The 18,819-nt window shown below is 47.2% G+C and overlaps 2 protein-coding genes across 2 annotated transcripts in view; one reads left to right on the plus strand and one right to left on the minus strand.

The window, feature by feature from the left end:
- JMJD6 (Bifunctional arginine demethylase and lysyl-hydroxylase PSR) overlaps window positions 1–18,819 on the minus strand; it is a 198,262-nt gene that overhangs the window by 174,493 nt on the left and 4,950 nt on the right. The window lies entirely within an intron of this gene.
- LOC126539478 (A disintegrin and metalloproteinase with thrombospondin motifs 18-like) overlaps window positions 1–18,819 on the plus strand; it is a 147,579-nt gene that overhangs the window by 107,690 nt on the left and 21,070 nt on the right. Inside the window, exons 2-12 of the mRNA XM_050186337.3 lie at window positions 5,977–6,049; window positions 6,684–6,862; window positions 8,613–8,798; window positions 11,537–11,705; window positions 12,885–13,168; window positions 13,766–13,852; window positions 14,703–14,827; window positions 15,007–15,059; window positions 15,785–15,890; window positions 17,281–17,584; window positions 18,242–18,343. Of these exons, the coding sequence (XP_050042294.1) occupies window positions 5,977–6,049; window positions 6,684–6,862; window positions 8,613–8,798; window positions 11,537–11,705; window positions 12,885–13,168; window positions 13,766–13,852; window positions 14,703–14,827; window positions 15,007–15,059; window positions 15,785–15,890; window positions 17,281–17,584; window positions 18,242–18,343 (1,668 nt within the window). The remainder of the gene's footprint in view (window positions 1–5,976; window positions 6,050–6,683; window positions 6,863–8,612; window positions 8,799–11,536; window positions 11,706–12,884; window positions 13,169–13,765; window positions 13,853–14,702; window positions 14,828–15,006; window positions 15,060–15,784; window positions 15,891–17,280; window positions 17,585–18,241; window positions 18,344–18,819) is intronic.

Consider the following 18,819-nt stretch of genomic DNA (forward strand, 5'->3'; position numbering starts at 1 on the left):
TAAAAGAAGTTCATACATTTTCGCAAAGCCATGGTCTGTAGACCTTTGCGCCCGACTGTACACGAGAAAAAGAACGCCAGTATGTAAGCAACCAAATGTGCCTATAAAGCGAATGAGTACGGCACAATGTAAGCATAAAACAAAGTGTACAAAAACCCCTTTTCCAACGCTTATCGGACAGAGTTAATTAATAATTCAAAATATATAACATATCAGACACAAAGAAATAACTGGTGACAGTAGTTTCGAATGCTATACATGTATTTATAGAGTAAATAAAAATGGCGTTTGATCACTCGCATGCTACATTTCTCTACAATAATATTGCCATTTCCTAATGTGTTCAAAATTCGCGGCAAATCATAGCAGATCATTTGTCTTCAAATTTCCGTCCGGCAATATGATACACACCAAGGTTCCTGAAAGTGTAACTGCTTATGTTAGTGCTTACCTAAGCAATGTCTATCAAGGTATGTTGTTTCTGATGGACAAACCTTCTGTATTTGACAATTAAGTTCGAATAGTACAGGTTAAATCGTGATTGACAGCGGAAGGACAAGGAATGTCATAGAAGCCAAAGCTGCGGACATAAAGAACCAGCTATTGAATTTTGGAACGCGCTACCCAACAGTATAATCGATGAAAGTGATCCAGATAAATTTAGGCACCTATTGTCATGTTTCTTAAACCCTTAACCTACCACTACTACTCTGTTACTCTTACGCCTAACTTTTTTTACTGCTCTGTTATAGTGCCGGTTGTGTTGCCATTTCTAGTGCCGGTTCGTACGTTACTTTGCTTTGTTTTTAATTTTTCTTGCCCATCGTCTACTAGCATGTATACTAAGTTTTGTTTACCGTTGTGCAAATTAGTTAACCATTGTATAATAATGACCATAGTGGTTATTGATACTTTTGCCACCCCCCCTTATGTAATACCCTGAAAGGGGCCCTTAAGGGACAATAAATGATAATGATAAAGAAAACCTTGCTCCCTTGTAGAATCGTTGGCCTCAGCTACATGTCTTGTTCTATGCTACTGTTAATCACTTGAAGCATCCAGGTTACTGTGAACCACACCGTGCTGTGAACCTCTCTCTCTCTCTCTCTTCTCTCTCTCTCTCTCTCTCTCTCTCTCTCTCTCTCTCTCTCGTTTTAGGTTAAATGATGGTATAATGTCAAAACATGCAAGCAGCTTTTCTGTGTGGGCACGATAACATACGATTGCAAATAATCTAACGACACCTTTCTGGAACAGATACACCTTGCGAATGTATTTCTCTGTAGAGTTGCCCAAAACTAAAGTGCAATAACTTATATAAGACAAGAATAGTGTTGTAGATCATTAACTTGATTGAGCGTAACAAAGTTAAGCCAGTGCGCCGACACATTTGGACACTTGTGGCTGAACATAACCAATGCGAAAATCCCAAGTCATGTTTTTATGAAAGAGAACACCGGGACTTCTTATTGTATCTACAAACTCGATTGCGGAACAGTCAAGATATAGTTTACAATTTATTGCGAGTTGACTTTTACGCGAATGGAAGAGAACTGATTTCGCTTAATTTCGCGGAATTTATCCTTAATGAAATGTACTGGCTTCATGCACCCAACCGCTGCAATATATTGTTGACGTTGGCTTCAACTTCAGGAATCAGTCAGGCTCCGTATGATACTGCTCGTGAAGAATGGACGATATGATTTCAGCATATGTATCGTAAGTCGGCATACATTGATTGATGTAATGCGATCAATATATAAAACGAACAGGAGTGGCCCTGAAATGGTGCTACCTCGCGGAAAACCGGTGGCTGTTTTATCAAGAGGAGACCTTCATTCCCCTATGGTTACACACTGAAATAATGTTGTAAGTAAGACTTAAAGAGATGCGAACGAACCTTGAATATACCTTCTACGTTTTATAGAAGTGTCCTGTGATTTAGACAATTTTTTAAAAACACAACGTATATGCCAAGACACACCTGCCCAAGTTCTAGAGCATTAGGATAATTTCTTTGTGAGTGAGAACAGCGGTCGCGGTAGGCCTATCCTGGTAGCTTCATTACAAAAATCACACAGACCATTCAATTGCATCCCAACAGAATGTCTACTGAGGACAACAATTAAAAAAAATAAATGAACAGAAACGCAACAGACTCTATGTACTAACTCTTGTAAGGGCAGGAAGCCCAAGCTTACAGCCTCTCCAACTGATCCCTTAGCAAATATCTATATCGCCATAATCACCAAGAAGAAAGGCACAGTCACCACCGTCATTCTCATCGCCGATGCCACCCTCACCCGTGACGTCACAGGGCGATGCCGCAGCACGCCCTATATAGTCTTCAATCAACCTGCGCACCGGAGTGAGTGCGAAGCAGCGTGTGCGAGCCGGCCCGGCAAAATGAGACGCCGTTTAAACGGAGCACGTGCCGCAGCGCGCCGCGTTGTGCGGTTTTGCGAAACTGGGTGACGCGCCGATTATCTTCCGGCAACCACGTCAGCTCCGGTTATTCGCCCTGCCTCCTTCCTTTCGCCACCTTCTTTCATTTCGTTCGTGTAACGAGCGGGGCAAGAGGTGGCAACAAAGGCGGTCAGCGGAACGAGTCGAGGGGTGATGTATATAACGTGCATAACACAACGGCCGTTTTGCACGTCACATTGAGGGGTGGGAAGAAACGCGGGGAGCGCGGTTGAGCGAAACGCTAACCTGGCATTCACACAGAAGTCACGTTTGCTGCGTGCGCCGTCAATAAAAGACCGACGCAACATGTACGCAAGCTTAAAACGAGGGACCGATTATTATTTTCTTGTAGTTCTTGTCGCGCAGTAAAACGCGAGTGATAAGATACAACACATAACCACTTCTTATAACGATTGTTGCATTCTATAGTCTACGGTACTGCACTAATGATCTGCTAGAGTGGTACACACCCTACAGGGCGATGTCGTAACTTTTAAGCTCCGAGTAATTTCAGTTACCACTCTCGCGGCTTAAGCTCATCGTCGGTGTATTTGCGTCCATCTGGAGGGTGAATGCCCCTCCCAGCGACCTCCGATTACTTCACTGCTTAAACAACCCAAGGTGTCCTTAATGTGTAGGGAGATACGCGCACTGCTAGAGCAAAAGGATGCGTTGGTCATCTTGACTCAAATATAAAAGCTACCGGAAGCATCGAGTAGAAGCAGGCGAGGCTATGTTTTCGACTGTCTTGGTAGAGTCAAACTCGCAAGTGAGAGCACTTCGTCGTTCGTCTTTATGTTCCCAGAGCTGCAGGCAATTCTTGCAAAGGATTTCTGTTTTTGACCACTCTCTTCCACCTCTTCCCCCTGACCTCTTATCGATTCCTTCACAAGCTTCTGATTTTTCGACAATAATCACAGCAGAACATAAGCGACACCAGTGCAACACCGTTCCTAAGAAGTCAAGAAAGTTTATTATTATCTTTTAGAAAGTAATACGTGTCGGTAAAGCAGGTAGATCCCTTTAACTGTCGTCAGCACGGTTTTCCAAACAAAACAAATAGCTGATCAAACAAAACAAGTCGCTGACGTTTTCGCCGACTTCTTCCTGATTAAGTCCCGTCTCCGCTAATGACGACGCCAAACCTTCTGACTATAGCTCAATAAAATTTGAACTGTCTGCAACCTCAACCGCTGTCGTATCTAGAACACACCGTATAGTACTTATAACGAAACCTTCCCTCCCACTTTAAACTCCGTCTCAGAGCGAGTCGTTCAAATAAAGGTATTCCTCTCTCTCTCTCTCTCTCTCTTTAGGAGGCTTTTCCAAATCGTTAATTACGTTCTGCGTCCCTGTTGCACACATAGTTGCTTGCTGGCCTCTTGGGTGGAGCAGCAGGTGGTGTCCGCAATGCATGGCCTGACCGGCCTGAATCTCGGCCGTTGGCGACGCGTCTGGTTTTTCGCATTCGCATAACGTGAAGTCGACAGCACGCCTTTCATTGAAAACGCGAAAGCTGCCGCGCGATTCTGGGCTTAAAAGCGTGAAATCAACGTCACGCTCCTTCTAGGCCGACCGGAAGCCGCCTTCGTCGACACCGATGGGCTTCCGCAGAAGTCGTGCGCTCGCGACCCAATGTCTCTCTACTCGGACCGCAGCGATCCGCAAACGTAACAGCATTCGCGACGATTCCGCCGTAAACTGACTAACGACCGCGGCGTGCATCGTGCGCCCACTATACAGCCGTCAAAAGCTCTCTTCTTCCGCAAAACTCCCTCCCGCTAAGCATAATGGTTACGGCGGGGCCGAGGTCGCCACGCCTTCGGTCTTTGAGTCCACGAGAAACCTAGGATACTGTGTCTCAAGAAAACCGTGCAACAAGGAGGAAGCTTCTCAGTTATGTTGCCAAACATTACGTGGCTGTAGGTGTCACGTACCTCGTTTGCTCGCTTTCCGATTTTCACAACGAGCAATAAAGAGACGTAAGAAACTGCAGAAATAGGGAACTGCTTTATGACGGGTGCTATGATGAGGCCCTCAAGAAGCGCAACACCTGCCATGCTGAGCCGTTCGCTATAGTGCGTCGCAGAAATTACAGCTGAGTTTCTAGAGATTCTCTCTGTCTATCAGTCTCTCTCTCTCTCTGTCTCTCTCTCTCTCTCTCTCTCTCTGTTAGTCCTTCATTATGTCTCTATTGCGGGAGTTCGCGAGTCGGTTGCCTCAGTTGCATGCAGAACAGGAACGTTGCGGAGCGACACTTTGGACTGCCACGCCGTATCTTTTGATTTTCAAGGTATCTGTGATGTCACTAGCTAATTAATACGTAGGCAAGATGGGCCGAACATATAGCATCGCGACTGTCATTGGCGCCATTGGCGTCATTCATTCCACTGGCCTTTCTTAAGCTCCTTGCCGGAACGACTTGCTGCCAACAGGGTTTCTTCAATCAGACAAGTACGCCTTTCAATCTTGCTTTCTTGCATCTTTGAGGCATTAGGTAGCGTGGTGAGCACGTGAAAATGCCGCTCGTCAAGCGCTACGGCTTTTATCCGACACAGCCAGTTTAAACGGTTAACGGTACGCATCAGTAGTAGGCGCCACTACCGATGCTGCTCACCAGCACTGCATGTTTGCGACGGTGCGGTGTACAGTTTTCCCAACACTGCACCGCTTTGCCGAGGCAGAGCAGCTGCTTCGTGCGCTGTTGTCGCTTGTGGATGGTTGCCGCGCCAGTGATGTGGCGCGCGCGTGGTTTCTTTGTGTCATTGTTTGCTGCGGTCGCATTCCCGCGTATACGCTCACTTTTCTGATCTCTTTACTTCGGCATTGTTGAAACAGAGGACGCACGATTTTTGAGTGCCCCGGTGAACTCCGATTCAATGCTCCTCGGTCAGCTGCCCGAGAATCGGGCCAGCCGTGGAGTTTTCCATTGCTTGTAAAGCAGGAGTTCCATGCATGCTCTTATTGCCTTTGTATTTTCTTTTATTTTTACTGAATAAAAGCTTAGATAAATGTTGGCGTATGGTGTTGGGCTGCTAAGCACGAGGTCGCGGAATCGAATCCCGGCCACGGCGGCCGCATTTCGATGGGGGCGAAATGCGAAAACATCCGTGCACTTAGCTTTAGGCGCACGTTAAAGAACCCCTGGTGGTCTGAATTTCCGGAGTCCCCCACTACGGCGTGCCTCATAATCAGAAAGTGGTTTTAGCACGTAAAACCCCATAATTTAATTTTTTTAAATGTTGGCATCAGTTAATGGTGTTGGTTACTAGGCCTCACACAATAAAAACGATAAAGTATCACCAGCCGTTTATCACTTATAAGCAAGTCTGAAAGCCAGAAAGCTTATATATGCCATAAAAATTATTTTGCAGACACTTTAGTAGTTTGATTAGGACATACAAGTAATACACTAATAACACACTTACAAAGCACATGTATATGTACACATTTACTTGTGTGCTCAGATCAATTGACACCAACGTCTTTCTTTTTGCATATTTCCGACAGCTGGAAGCCCAGTTCATCAACCAAGTCGTTGCCAAAGTAGAGAAGCTGCTCATGGTCGGGTCGGGGAATACAGGTGAGAAAAATCTTATACTTGCGCTGCCTTAACTTGTACACAACATTTGGTAGTCCCTACTAAACGAGAAGTTGCATCCGGGCGAGTTAGGGGTGCCGTGCAAAGCCCCTCTACAATTTCAGGACGTCACTTCCCGTATTATGCAATGAAAAGGGACTGCAATTGAAAGAAAGCACTGGGAGAAATCGCCAAATATAATCAGATTTAAAATAAGAGTACTTTTAATTGTGTCTGCCACTGTACAGAATTTAATGCTAAGGATGCAAGCAGGTAGACTGTATAGACAAGAGTAAAAGAACGCGGCAAAGAAGCGCTGCAGTTTTCTCATTGTCCATCGATGTCTGCACATGGAAGGTGTGTACAGTGGCTTCATGGCAAGTCATGCAAAGTAAGAGCGCTGACTCTAACTCGGGCCGCATAATTCAGGGACGCATAATTTACGTCAACCTCAAGGAGAAGGAGGGCCGGGGGTGGGGAGAGCAGGGGCACTGGATTCGCCACCGTAATCACCATACCTAGTGACACCACCCATCACGTGGTGGTATACTAACGCTATGAGACAGAGTTCGACGACTGGTTCACTGTTCGGCCGTTTCTTTCTGAAAGAACAACGAACCAACCACCGTCGTTGCAGAGGCGCTGCAGTACGAGGTGTTCGAGCCGCACATGGACCTGCGGCCCGCGACGCGCAAACGTCGTCGGAAAAGAAGGCGGCGGCGGCGACATCTAGAGGAAGGCAGCGGTGGAGGCACCGCCGACTTGAGCCTCGAGCTGCCGGCCTTCGGGCAGACGCTGAGGCTGGACCTCGGACAGGTATTTTTTGTGTACACGCGCGCACGGGTCAACAAGTGTTTCACATTTCAGGAGTCTTGAGACTGGCGTATCCGTGGCCAGCCATTCGTTTAATGAAATGCTTTGCCGTTGGCAATGCTCTTGGTGAGACGCTTTCCGATGATGAGTCGTGCGTGGGGCTGCCTGCGTTACGCTTTCTTTTTTAACTTGAAAATTTCCAATTTGAAGCCTTCGACACAATTTTTCTGAGGTGAGTATATAGCATCAAATCAAACGCCTCATGCTCCTCAAGAAATCCAGGTGGAGTTCTCTCGTAATGTCGATATCTTAGGCGCGCTCACAGGGTGGGGCCGGGGAAACATGGCCTCCTTTGGCCTGTTGAGAGATAGGAGTGGGAGGGGATGGAGGGCATTTAGCCTTTTGTTGAAGCAGAGCATTGCTCTGTCTACCTGCTGTGCTTCTATCATTCAGTACTGCTACAAATAATGTAGGCTTTTGCTTTAAATACGTGAGGACATGGACCGCTAAAATTTTTACCTATACTATTCATGTTAGCGTCCTGCGTTGTTAACACCAGTTGCCTTGAAAAGCGCAATGCGAAATCAATGTGGTAGTTGTTTTTTCATTTCAAGTAGGATGTCACTTTATAAATGTCTTTGTGCTAAGGATAGTTTTCAAAAGAAGCACATTTATGGCTGTGCGAAAATCAACACCTTACGGATTTTCTTGTACAAAGAGAGAAAGTCGCTAATGTTGTGTCTTTGCATGAGTTTGTGTTATAGTGCATGGAGGATGGCTGCAGGTAGCGTAAAATAAGCTACGAACAAAATACGCATTGCACAACATCCTAGCGCATTCCAAAGTAGAGAGCGATGAGCGATTATGGAATAACTAATATATTCTGTGGTGACAGTTCATTTCTTGTTGAATGTCCGCGTGATGTCACAGGGTCCATAGCTCGTGAAAAAGAAAGTAGATGGGAACACAGGGAGCGGGTGGCGGGGGGGGGGGGGGGGGGGACGCTGCACGATAGCTTGGCCCACCTTACGAAGAACCCTACACGCACATGGACGATGTCCTTGGCAGGCAGAGCGCTGATTGCTCAATTTGATTGAATGATTTAATTATAATAACGTCTTTGCACTGACCAGTGCTTTGACACTATGTTCGAATGTTCCAAACAATGTTGATCCCCTGCATTACGAAACACCAAAGTCTCACCAAACGGTTGTTTTAGTATTCCACGCCTATCTATATGGGGTCGCCATTGCAAGCAGTTACACTACTTTATACGGGGAAACAGCAAAATGGTCCAAATAAAAAAGGCTCTATTTTGTATAACTGGGCTCGATTCTGTAGCCTGACCTCACATCAGCTCTCACCAGCTTACGTTTAGTACAAGCCAAGAGCGAGGAAGTCTAGTACGTCCAACTGTGTGCACGCATGGCAATACATCTTTCTGTTCGGTACCTACGGCGTGAGGGGCAAAAATTCTTATGCTGTACTCTATACGTGTGCGTTCAGAATAATGCTTGTAACCAGTCAGCAAGACTATAAAACGTACTCACGGTAAGTTACATTCGTAACTCACGATTAGTTACAGCCCAGAACTCTGCGAGACGTTGCAGCATAATATTTGAGCGGCAACATGCACATAAGATACGCTTCAATAACAAAAAGCGGAAGAAGATACGAGCATGAAAATTGCAGTTATAATATATGCACATCATGTCACACCGGTCTCCATTAGCATCATCTGTCCTCCACGCAGACTGAGGAGCTCATCTCGAGCCAATTCCAAGTGGTGGAAGAAGGCGCCTCGAATAGCAGCGCAAGGCGGCGCCGACGCAGAGACGTCACTTCCGGCGAGGAGCTACCGGACGCCTCTTGCTTCTACCAGGGGCACGTGCGGGGGATCGCCCGAAGCAAGGCGGCGTTGTCAGTCTGCTCGGGTCTGGTAAGGTCATACTGCGACCCAGCACGTTAGCTGAAGTTAAACGTGTGCCCATTTCGAGCACCTATGGATATAAAACGCTCCACCTTTAATTTGTTGAAGGACATCTCTTCCTCTACGGGGCGAAAGCCTTCTGCAGTCGTCTGCTCTCGCTGTCACTAAAAATCGGCGATAAACACGTGAACGAACAGCGTTAATGAACGAAACTAGTTAAGATTCTAATAGGTCGTCTACAGCGTGAATATAAGTGCGAGAGTGGTAGTTGTTAGTCCTCAGAATCAAATCTAAAACTTTGTTGGATGCAGCATGATCGTCGGAACAGAGCAACCGCGGCTAGCCGTGATTATGAGATTCTTTTTTCTTCGCTGCTTGCTGAATTGTGTCCTGTGTTACTTCCTACAGTTGGCTGCCGAGGGCTTGCAGAGAAGCGACCTTCTTCAATTTAGACTTGTCAGCCAGCGTTACTTGCTTCTACCGGCTTGACGTCGGCAAAAGTGCCAATTAAGAGTCGAGTTCTGACGTGTTGCTGACGCAACAGTAGCGCCTCTGTTATTTATCATCGCGTTCTGTGGGAGACAAAACGAAAACAGTGTTGGCGACGTCAAAAATTGCAAGCGTAGAGACAGTGCAGCAACTGTAAGAAGAAAAATAATGTGCTGGCACCCCATCGTTTTGTTTTAAACGAGGACGTCAAAGGACGACGGCGAAGGTTTTCGGGACTGTGAAGAGAGAGAGAGAGAGAGAGAGAGAGGATCCAGAAGAAAAGACAGAAGGGTTTCACCCGGTTGGCTACCCTACATGTGAGGAAGAGGGAGATAAGAAGGAGGAAGGATAAATCAGTGTGCCCACATCCGGGCAGATGAGTGTTCGCGGTCGATAGTCACAAGCGCTTGTATAGGGCAATCGGCTTTGAGAAGCGCTAGCGCTTTGGTGGCCCTGAAAACGCTAAAGTTATTCGGCCACGGTACCAGGATCTTTACTTCCGAGAACAGTCTGTCGTCTAAGCGGCTGAGACTGTCGTACGCGGAGCATATAATTGACAGTCGAAGGACGGAGAGTGGCACAGAATGTGTTGTACATAATTTCGTCCCACCTTCAAGAATGGCATGCGGTGCTGTTGTCATTCCGACGAGGAACGAATAGACGTTCGTGTAATTGAATCAGTGTACTTCGGAGTATTTTTGTATAGCGCACAAGTATACATTTACCACACTACATCCAGTTTCTTTTGATCTAACACCGAGCTGCAAATTGCGCCCTTCCCATCCCGCTTCTTAAGTTGCAAAAATATGACACAGCAGTAGCCTGAGCCCCACTTTGGTCAAGCTGCCTGTTCGCAAACAAATGGGGCGTTGCCACATGTACTTTGGAGAAACGCCTAAGTGAACAAAGGGGGGGGGGGAAGGCAGACAGGAACGGAATACTGTTTTGCCTCTATGCTGCCTGCAATTCTAAAAAATAACTTTCGACAGGAAAGTTTACTCGGCACTGATTGTTAATTTTGTCTTTCGAGAGAAAATGAGCATTAGAAGCACCAACGTTTCAGCGTGCCCCCCACCCAAACATATGGCGATCCTTATTTCTCCATGGATTGAACACCAATATTTATTACCCTGTCGCTCCATGTTCTTGTTCTCGTTTATTCGAATGAAATGGTCAAACCATTTGAGTTTCGAGTTTTGAACAGTGATTGTTAGAGTACAATTTCGCGAATACAGTCTTTGGCAAAAGTAGAAAGGCCACAGTTCTTTTCGCAGCCCAAGCTTACCGACTCCATTGTGCTGGTGCTGAACGTGGCGGCGCTTGCGGCAGCGAGAATGGGATTCAAGTTCGCTGCTAAGAAACGTCGGCGACCACCAAAATCTAGTGCCTTCCGGCGACAATAGCGGTGATCTTCACACTATTGCTACATGGCTCGAACATGAGCCATTCGGAACTCCATATTGTTTTCATCGCGATGTCTTAGGCGCCAAGTAGAACACCGAAGAAGCCATTGTCTGTCCTATTCAGTTTATGTTCTGATTGACGCCGACGACATCGCAATGAATCGCTACCGACCAGTCCAAATTTGACTTCCTCTACATCTCTCCTCTTCCCCGCAAACTTGCAGCTCGGCATCCCGATTCCTGCTGCTTCGGACACTTGTACCGTGGTCTTTTTCATAGAAGCCGATTTTGAGCTATAGCAGTGTCCTAGTTTAATGGCTCGTGCACATGATATTTATGCTCAGTTATCATTTCTCGTGGACTGCTGTCACGCAACAGTTGAGAAGATAACGGCATTGTTGGCCGTTATTAACGCTTTTGTTGTTTCTTTCACCTCAATGTCGCTGTATATATGTATGTGTTTGTGGATTATGTTATGTTGAGTGCGCTGTTGTGACTATATGCGATAATGAATTTACACGATGTATGTACCACCCGCTGACTAGAGACTGTGTTATTAGGCGACAGGTATCATCTGTATTTTTGAGACTTTTTTTTCTACAGACCTGCGGCGTCATTTAACTTGTATATTGTATGTATACCATATGTTTCTTTCGTCATAGTGTTACTGTGAAAACGTTGCTTGACAGGTCCTGGTGCTTGTATGAAAAGGTTATTTGATATGTAATATTGAACCCCGTATGTTGTAGGCTAGACCCATCCAAGAACTAAGGAGTAGCAGGCGTCATAAATTGTGCGTCAGCATCTCCTTATATCGATAAATAAAGAAGAGAGGAAATTGGAACTCGCTCGCAGAGGGGCCTGATCCAGCTGCCGGGTGCGACGTACTTCGTGTACCCCATCTACCCTCTGGCCAGCGACCGCCGTCGGACGGGCGTCGGAGCAGGGGCCGCCACCAACGCCACCTCGTCGCCGCACATCCTGGCCCGGGCGGACACGCACAAACCGCTACGCTGCGGCCACTGTGAGTACGCACGCAAGCTCAGACACGGACACCGCATCTATGCTCGAACGAACGTCTCATTGGGCGGTTTGGTGCGGCCTTCTGTTGAGGCCTTACTGTACATAGATCCTCTGGCAAGTCTACCAATGGGTTCAGATGGCGCTTATGCCGGAGTTTGAAGTATAGAACTCTATCTGATTAATGTGCAAAATGTAGCAGAAAGTGAATTCTGACATCTATAAGTCAGTGTGTTTTCCCCAAAGGGCCCCGCGGCAATCAGGAAGAGAGTGCAACGACTGCTGATTGTCTTCATGTGAGACACGGGGCTTTTCGACACCTGGTGACGCACATAGGCTCAGGCGGAACAGTTGCCGGCTATGAATACCAGGCTGATCCCGCCTGCTGCACCACCACCACAATCAGTGTGTTTGTACGCTTTTTTGTGTGTGCGAGCTTGCGTGGCCGCGCCCTTATCCATCATGAGAGAAACGGCACAAAAAGCTTGACACATAGGACTAGACGACAGTACAAGGATATACGTCTTAGACTGACTTCAGTAAACGAAGTTGTTCATGTTGCATGCCCTGCTGGCTAGTGTAATGTGTCACCTCCTCTTTCCCTCTTCCCAGGTACAGGGTAGCCAACCGGAGATTCCTCTGGTTAACCTCCCTGCCTTACCTTTGCTTTTCTCTTTCTCTCTCTCTCTCTTGTGAGATTTCTTCCAAGATGAACCCCTATATTAACAAAGTCAACAGCAACTCCCGCTCAAGCGCTCTTATTCGTGCGCGTATGCAGACATGAAGCACACAGCATGTGAATTAATTATTTGATTAATTAATTAATTATGTTATTTCGTTTTACGTGCCCAAAACCACGAACGAGGCGCACCATACTGGAGGCCTTCGGATTAATTTTGAGCACCTGGAACTCTTTACCGTGCGCCTAAATGCAAGTACACGAGCGTTTTTCCAATCCGCCTCCATCCCATCGAAATGCGACCGCCGGAGCAAGAAGGATCGAACCCGCGACCTTCGAGCTCAACAGCGCAACGCCATATCCACTGGGCTACCGCGGCGGGTCGCATAGCATCCCCTGAAACGCCAGTGCTTCACGAGTTTACAGTAATGGTATTGCGAACGCACTACAGCTGGACTTTGAACGCGTGTTAAACGAATCCGTCATTTACTTTCTGCGACGCAGGCGAGAGGGGTTCTCGGCCGGACAACGGAACGCGCTCGGCCAGGGTTCCCGCCGACGACTGGAAGTCCCGACGGAGGAGGACCAGGACCAGGCGACGGGTGGGGGGACCGTCGCCGTCGGCCAACAGTGGCGGCCGACGGAGGAACCACCGGGACGGAGGCGAGGCCCTGGTCGAGACCGCAGTGTTCGTGGACCAGGCGCTGTACCAGGCTATGGCCAGGGCCTTCCCGGGCGAGGACACCGACCGGGAGCTGATCACATACGTCCTGACCATCATGAACGCGGTACGCCACGTCTACTCACTCGCTACCCGACCGTTGTCTATATTAATAATTATATACGTCGCACATCAAGTATGACTTCGTATGTTGCAAACGCCTTCCAAACGCGCGCGCACACACACACACACACACACACGAGCGCGCGCGCACACGCACATACATACATATATATATATATATATATATATATATATATATATATATATATATATATATATATCCTTGGTATCTATAGTTGCCGAGAGATATATTTAATTTAGAAGCAATGACTTTATATTAAATTAAATTGGTTAAGCGGTTGCCTAGTGATGTGCTTCACGTTCATTTGAATAGGAAGTGCGGGAGCACCAGCTGCCTCGAATGTCATTCGCCGTTCAAACACAGGAACCGAGTCCACGATGCTCTTCACTGAATAGATGACGCAGCGTTCTATTCTTCCGCGATGAACCAAATAACCCTGACAGATTGTCGTTAATGACGCGAGAAAAAAAATCAGTTTGGTCTCTCGTCTCAATGACTTATTTTTGCTGTGTACGCGAAACTGCACTGAAAGGTTCAGAAATGTTGCTGCCTTAAAGCATCTATGTTTCCACTTTCTAGGTACAAATGCTCTTCAAGCATGAATCGTTAGGGAAGAACATTGACGTGACTGTCGTCGAGCTGGAAGTACTGAAACTCCAACCAAGGGTAAGTTAATGTCAATTCTTTTTTGCTGTTATTTGGACAACACCAGTCAAACAAGGGATGCATGTCTCCGGAGCCAACGTACCGATAAGGGGACTTGTCATGGTCCGGGCGACAACTAATTTCTTTGACAACCGTTTATATGATAGCTCACTGTCCTCAGCAGCACTTGAAAAAGGAAAGCAGTTGCCTTAACACAGACAAGTCCCCTTGTAGAAATGTCAGCTCCAGAGACATAGGCTGCGTTCTAGTACTCGCCGTAGACGGCTAACTAGACAGCTAAGCGGACAGCGGTAATCTCAAGTCTCATTCCTATTCTGACGAAACCGGCAAAAGAGACAGCTTATAGAAAACATCGCGGCAGTAAAAAAAATATGCCCGCTATTTGCTGTCCAAACAAGATGACTGAGAAGAAGGCTTGGAAAGTCGACGTGAAGGTCGGCTGCTCAAATGAAAACGTATTCACGAATTCGTATGCGCTTAGAGTTAACTACGTTGCATGTCCATAGGTTCGCACACGCGAAGTGTTAAAATGCAGCTGTGACACGTGTTTCTTTTTTAATTCTATCTTGTCGACGCGAGGTGGTGTCATGGCACTGAAACGTCTTCCAGACGGTTCCAGGTGCGTTCCCCCTAGGGCTCGAAGCTGTACGTCTTCTTAGCTGTCAATGTAAACTATCTCCAATGCTGGCCAGAATCGGTACACCCATAACCTGTTTAACCACCGTCGATCACTTCGTCTCCATCTTGTGTGCCTCTGTATATAGTGTCAAGTAACGTCATTCATCCATTTGATTCTGGTCTAAACAGTCTCCAAATCAGGCATTTGGTCGTGGTGTCGCTGACGATGCAGGACCTGAGCCCATCGGAGAACATCGACACGTACCTGACCAACTTCTGCGTGTGGCAACACCAGAGAAGAAGGGCCGCCTCTGCCCAGGGCACGCCAAAATGGGACCACGCGCTTCTCTTATCAGGGTACGTGCTGGCGATGCATAAGGTATAACAGAACTCTCGGGGACTTCTTTGACGCACGAATAGCGTGTCCTCTCGCGTGAGACACACCCGTATCCCTTGCAAGCATTTTGATCAGTGATCGTAATAAATCATTTTGATTTGCAAGCATTTTGATCAATTTGTCTCTTGCTGGTTTTCAGGATCAACATGTTCGTCGTGGACGAGAAAGGACTGCGAAAAAGACACGTCGTCGGTGAGACCTTTAGTTGTCATGGTGTAGAAGCGACGTAAAATAGACATAATGCGTTGAGACTCGAGTGGAAAAATTTAACTACGGGCATCGTTGGCATTGTAGCAGCGCTCAGAATTGCAGAGGCCTTGGTACTAACCCGACTGGAGCGAACATGCGTTTTAGCTGGTGCTGCCTACTGGATGTTAGCAAAGCATGGGCAAGAGAGATGACAGAAAATAGACAGGTTGAATGAGCATATAAAGTAACTCTAGGTTGAAAGAAATAAACTCGCCCATTGTGGGCCCCTTTCACTTCCTATATTATTTACACGCGTACATACATCGTCTATCTTTTTCCGGCGACCGTTTTCGTAGTAAAGAGTTAGATTAGATTTGTGAGTCACAGTTTTGGCATTAACTGGTCCTTCACCGCCACTACAACTCGACAATATGCATAATATGCATTTTTCACCGTTGCGTTGTTTAGAACGCTATCGAATAATACTCGTTGCGGGAGAACGCTGCTGACACCAGTCATATATGCCGCGCAATCATTCGAACAAAATTTTCTTTTGTGACCTAGAGATACAAGTGTGGTTTTACTACAGAATTGCGATTGCTTTTGCCGTTTTAAGGGCAGGGGTGTCAAAGTTCCTGGTAAACTGTGCCAAAAAATACCAGTGATGGTGAGGTCTCGACAGACTGTCTGACACAGTATTTGCCTGCTCGGTGTGGGCGTGTGTGCAGGACTCGCCCCGGTGAGCGGAATGTGCAACTCTCTTAACAGCTGCACCATCAGCGAGGGAACCAGCTTCCAGAGCGTATATGTTGCCAGCCACGAGATGGGACACAGGTAAGGCCACAGATTTTTCCCGGTCCCGCCGTGAGGGCAGGCGCTAACATACCTTGTCATATAGAACCATGCGGAAGGTAGAGTGCCCTTCATGCATTAGATAGACCTGAACGCCTTAACAGTCCCATTTTCCTTAAACTAATGCTGAAACCACAACACTTTTGCGACGCAAACAAGACAAAGACGACGCGCTAACTTTAGCTCTGAAAGTTAGCTTAAAGTTGGTGCACCGTCCTTGTCTTTCTTGTCGCCTCTTCAGCGCTGTGGTCCCAGTATCAGTACACCAACTAGCCCAAAAGTATGTACTTCTAAATTAATATTTCCTTGGTATCAACTTTCTTTTGTCAGTTTTGCTTGGCTGGACGTAACCTCACACGGCTATACAAAGGATGTTTGAAAATTCCAGCAGGAATTCGCTCTCAGTTCTGCAGTTACGTGTACCTACAAACATTCCATCCAATGCCTATGAAGACGTCTTCAAGCGTTACTCTCCTATTTATTAAAAAAATATAGGTGAGGCATAGCTTATACCTGCAAACGCATATAAAACCTTTGCACCGACAAGATCTGTCCGCTGACTTCCACATCAGCGTCCTTGCAGACTCATTAAAGGACACAAGTGCGATCTCTGCGTAATGCACACACACACACACACACACACACACACACACACACACACACACACACACACACACACACACACACACACACACACACACACACACACACACACACACACACACACACACACACACACACACACACACACACACACACACACACACACACACACACACACACACACACACACACACACACACACACACACACACACACACACACACACACACACACACACACACACACACACACACACACACACACACACACACACACACACACACACACACACACACACACACACACACACACACACACACACACACACACACACACACACACACACACACACACACACACACACACACACACACACACACACACACACACACACACACACACACACACACACACACACACACACACACACACACACACACACACACACACACACACACACACACACACACACACACACACACACACACACACACACACACACACACACACACACACACACACACACACACACAGAGAGAGAGAGAGAGAGAAACAAAGAGGGAACGCGCCAAGGACGTGCCCGGTTGGTTACCCTACACTTGGGGAATGCAGACGCTGCTTTATTCCTTATTCCCTTCTTTTACACCGACTTCAAAGCACCCGCTCCCGAAGCAACGTGACTATACTGCCGGCGGCTTACAAGCATAGCCTTTAACCCTTCGCGAAAGCGTCGGTGGCAGCCGTGTCGAAACCGAAATGGCGCCCGCAGCCTGGGCATGGAGCACGACGGCTCCCAGGACGGGAACCCGTGCGACGTGGACAACTACGTGATGTCGCCGACCCTGGGAGCCGGCAAGACGAGCTGGTCGTCCTGCTCGCGCCAGTACGTGACCAAGTTCCTGCGGCTGCCGGCCGCCTCCTGCGTCTTCCAGCGGGGCACCCGCGACGTCGACGCCAACCTGCTCGCGGCGCGCAAGGGGCCCCTGCTGCCCGGCGAGATCTTCTCGGCCGACCGGCAGTGCGCGCTGCGCTTCGGTTCCGCCAGCCGCCGCACCGCCCAACAACCGCTTCAGGCGAGTCTGCTTGTCGTGTCACGATCCTACGGACGGGCTTGAAATGACCGAACGTAAAACGCATGTGCCACAGGCCGTCACGGCCAGATTACGAAATCTTCAGACATAAAATTCGGCCTTCGACTTTCTAACGTTATCAATGTTGAAACTGGACAGACCTTCAAAGCAAGATGGAGACGACGAGATTAACGGTGTTCGCGCAAGAAATGTTTCTGGTGACAACATTCCGACAAAGGGTGTGGCGAAGACAAGTCCTCTTGTCGAAACGTGGCCTCCTGCAGAATCGTCTCTCGTTCGAACACTGTTGATTGACCTTAGTTATTACATTAGCGCTAATGGTGCGGCTAAGTAGCTAAGCTGCATGTATTTTAAACCGTGTAAACCGCCTTCGGCCCACAACGGAGTGGCAAGTTCTCTTTTTTTCTGCAGTTGGTGTCGCGCAGACTTTGGTTCACGTTACTGTTATGTTTGGTGCGCGTCGTTTTATTTATTTTTTTTTTTCGTTTTTTTTTTTTTTCGCCTTCCACCACTTCTTCTCATACTCGGCGGCGACGCTTAGCGCCTGTTCAGCGGAACCCTGCCTGCTTGTTCCACATTGACCACCTCACGTCTACAGTAATGCCGTGTGCACCGAACTAATAATAATCCTCCTTGCAGGACATCTGCCGAATGCTGCGGTGCGAGATGAACCGTGGCATCACGCCAGTCTCGTTCGCAGCGCACCCTGCTCTTGAAGGAACACCGTGTGCTGAGAATATGGTAACGCACTACCTTCACTCAACAAAGCTGTACTATTCAATTCAATTATTTTTATTTTGTCATGACATAATAGCCGAGGATGTCACAGTAAAAGATGCTGCTGCTGTTGTCCTGAATGTATTTGACGCATATCCACAATTGGGGATTGGTCATGGAAAAACTAGCCTGATCTGCCAAGCTATCTCTTTCGTCTTCGCAGAGCCGTGGACACATAAAATAATTTGTCGGCACTGCAGCCGCATGGATATGAGATAAAATATAAAACACAAAAGTTTAACAACCACAACAATGTGAAGTTCAACGTCGCGTAAGCAAATGCATCATACAATTGAAGTAATTAGGAAAACAAAAAACTAAAAAACAAAAAACAAAAAAAAGGGCAAGTCTTTATCGCAATAAAAGAAAAACTCGGAAGGTAAGCCCGTGAAGTATTTCCCGCACAAAAAGGAAACTTCAAATGAATGAATACACAATAG

Source organism: Dermacentor andersoni, chromosome 11 (genome assembly GCF_023375885.2).
Source record: "Dermacentor andersoni chromosome 11, qqDerAnde1_hic_scaffold, whole genome shotgun sequence".
In the NCBI taxonomy this organism is placed as follows: Eukaryota; Metazoa; Arthropoda; class Arachnida; order Ixodida; family Ixodidae; genus Dermacentor; species Dermacentor andersoni.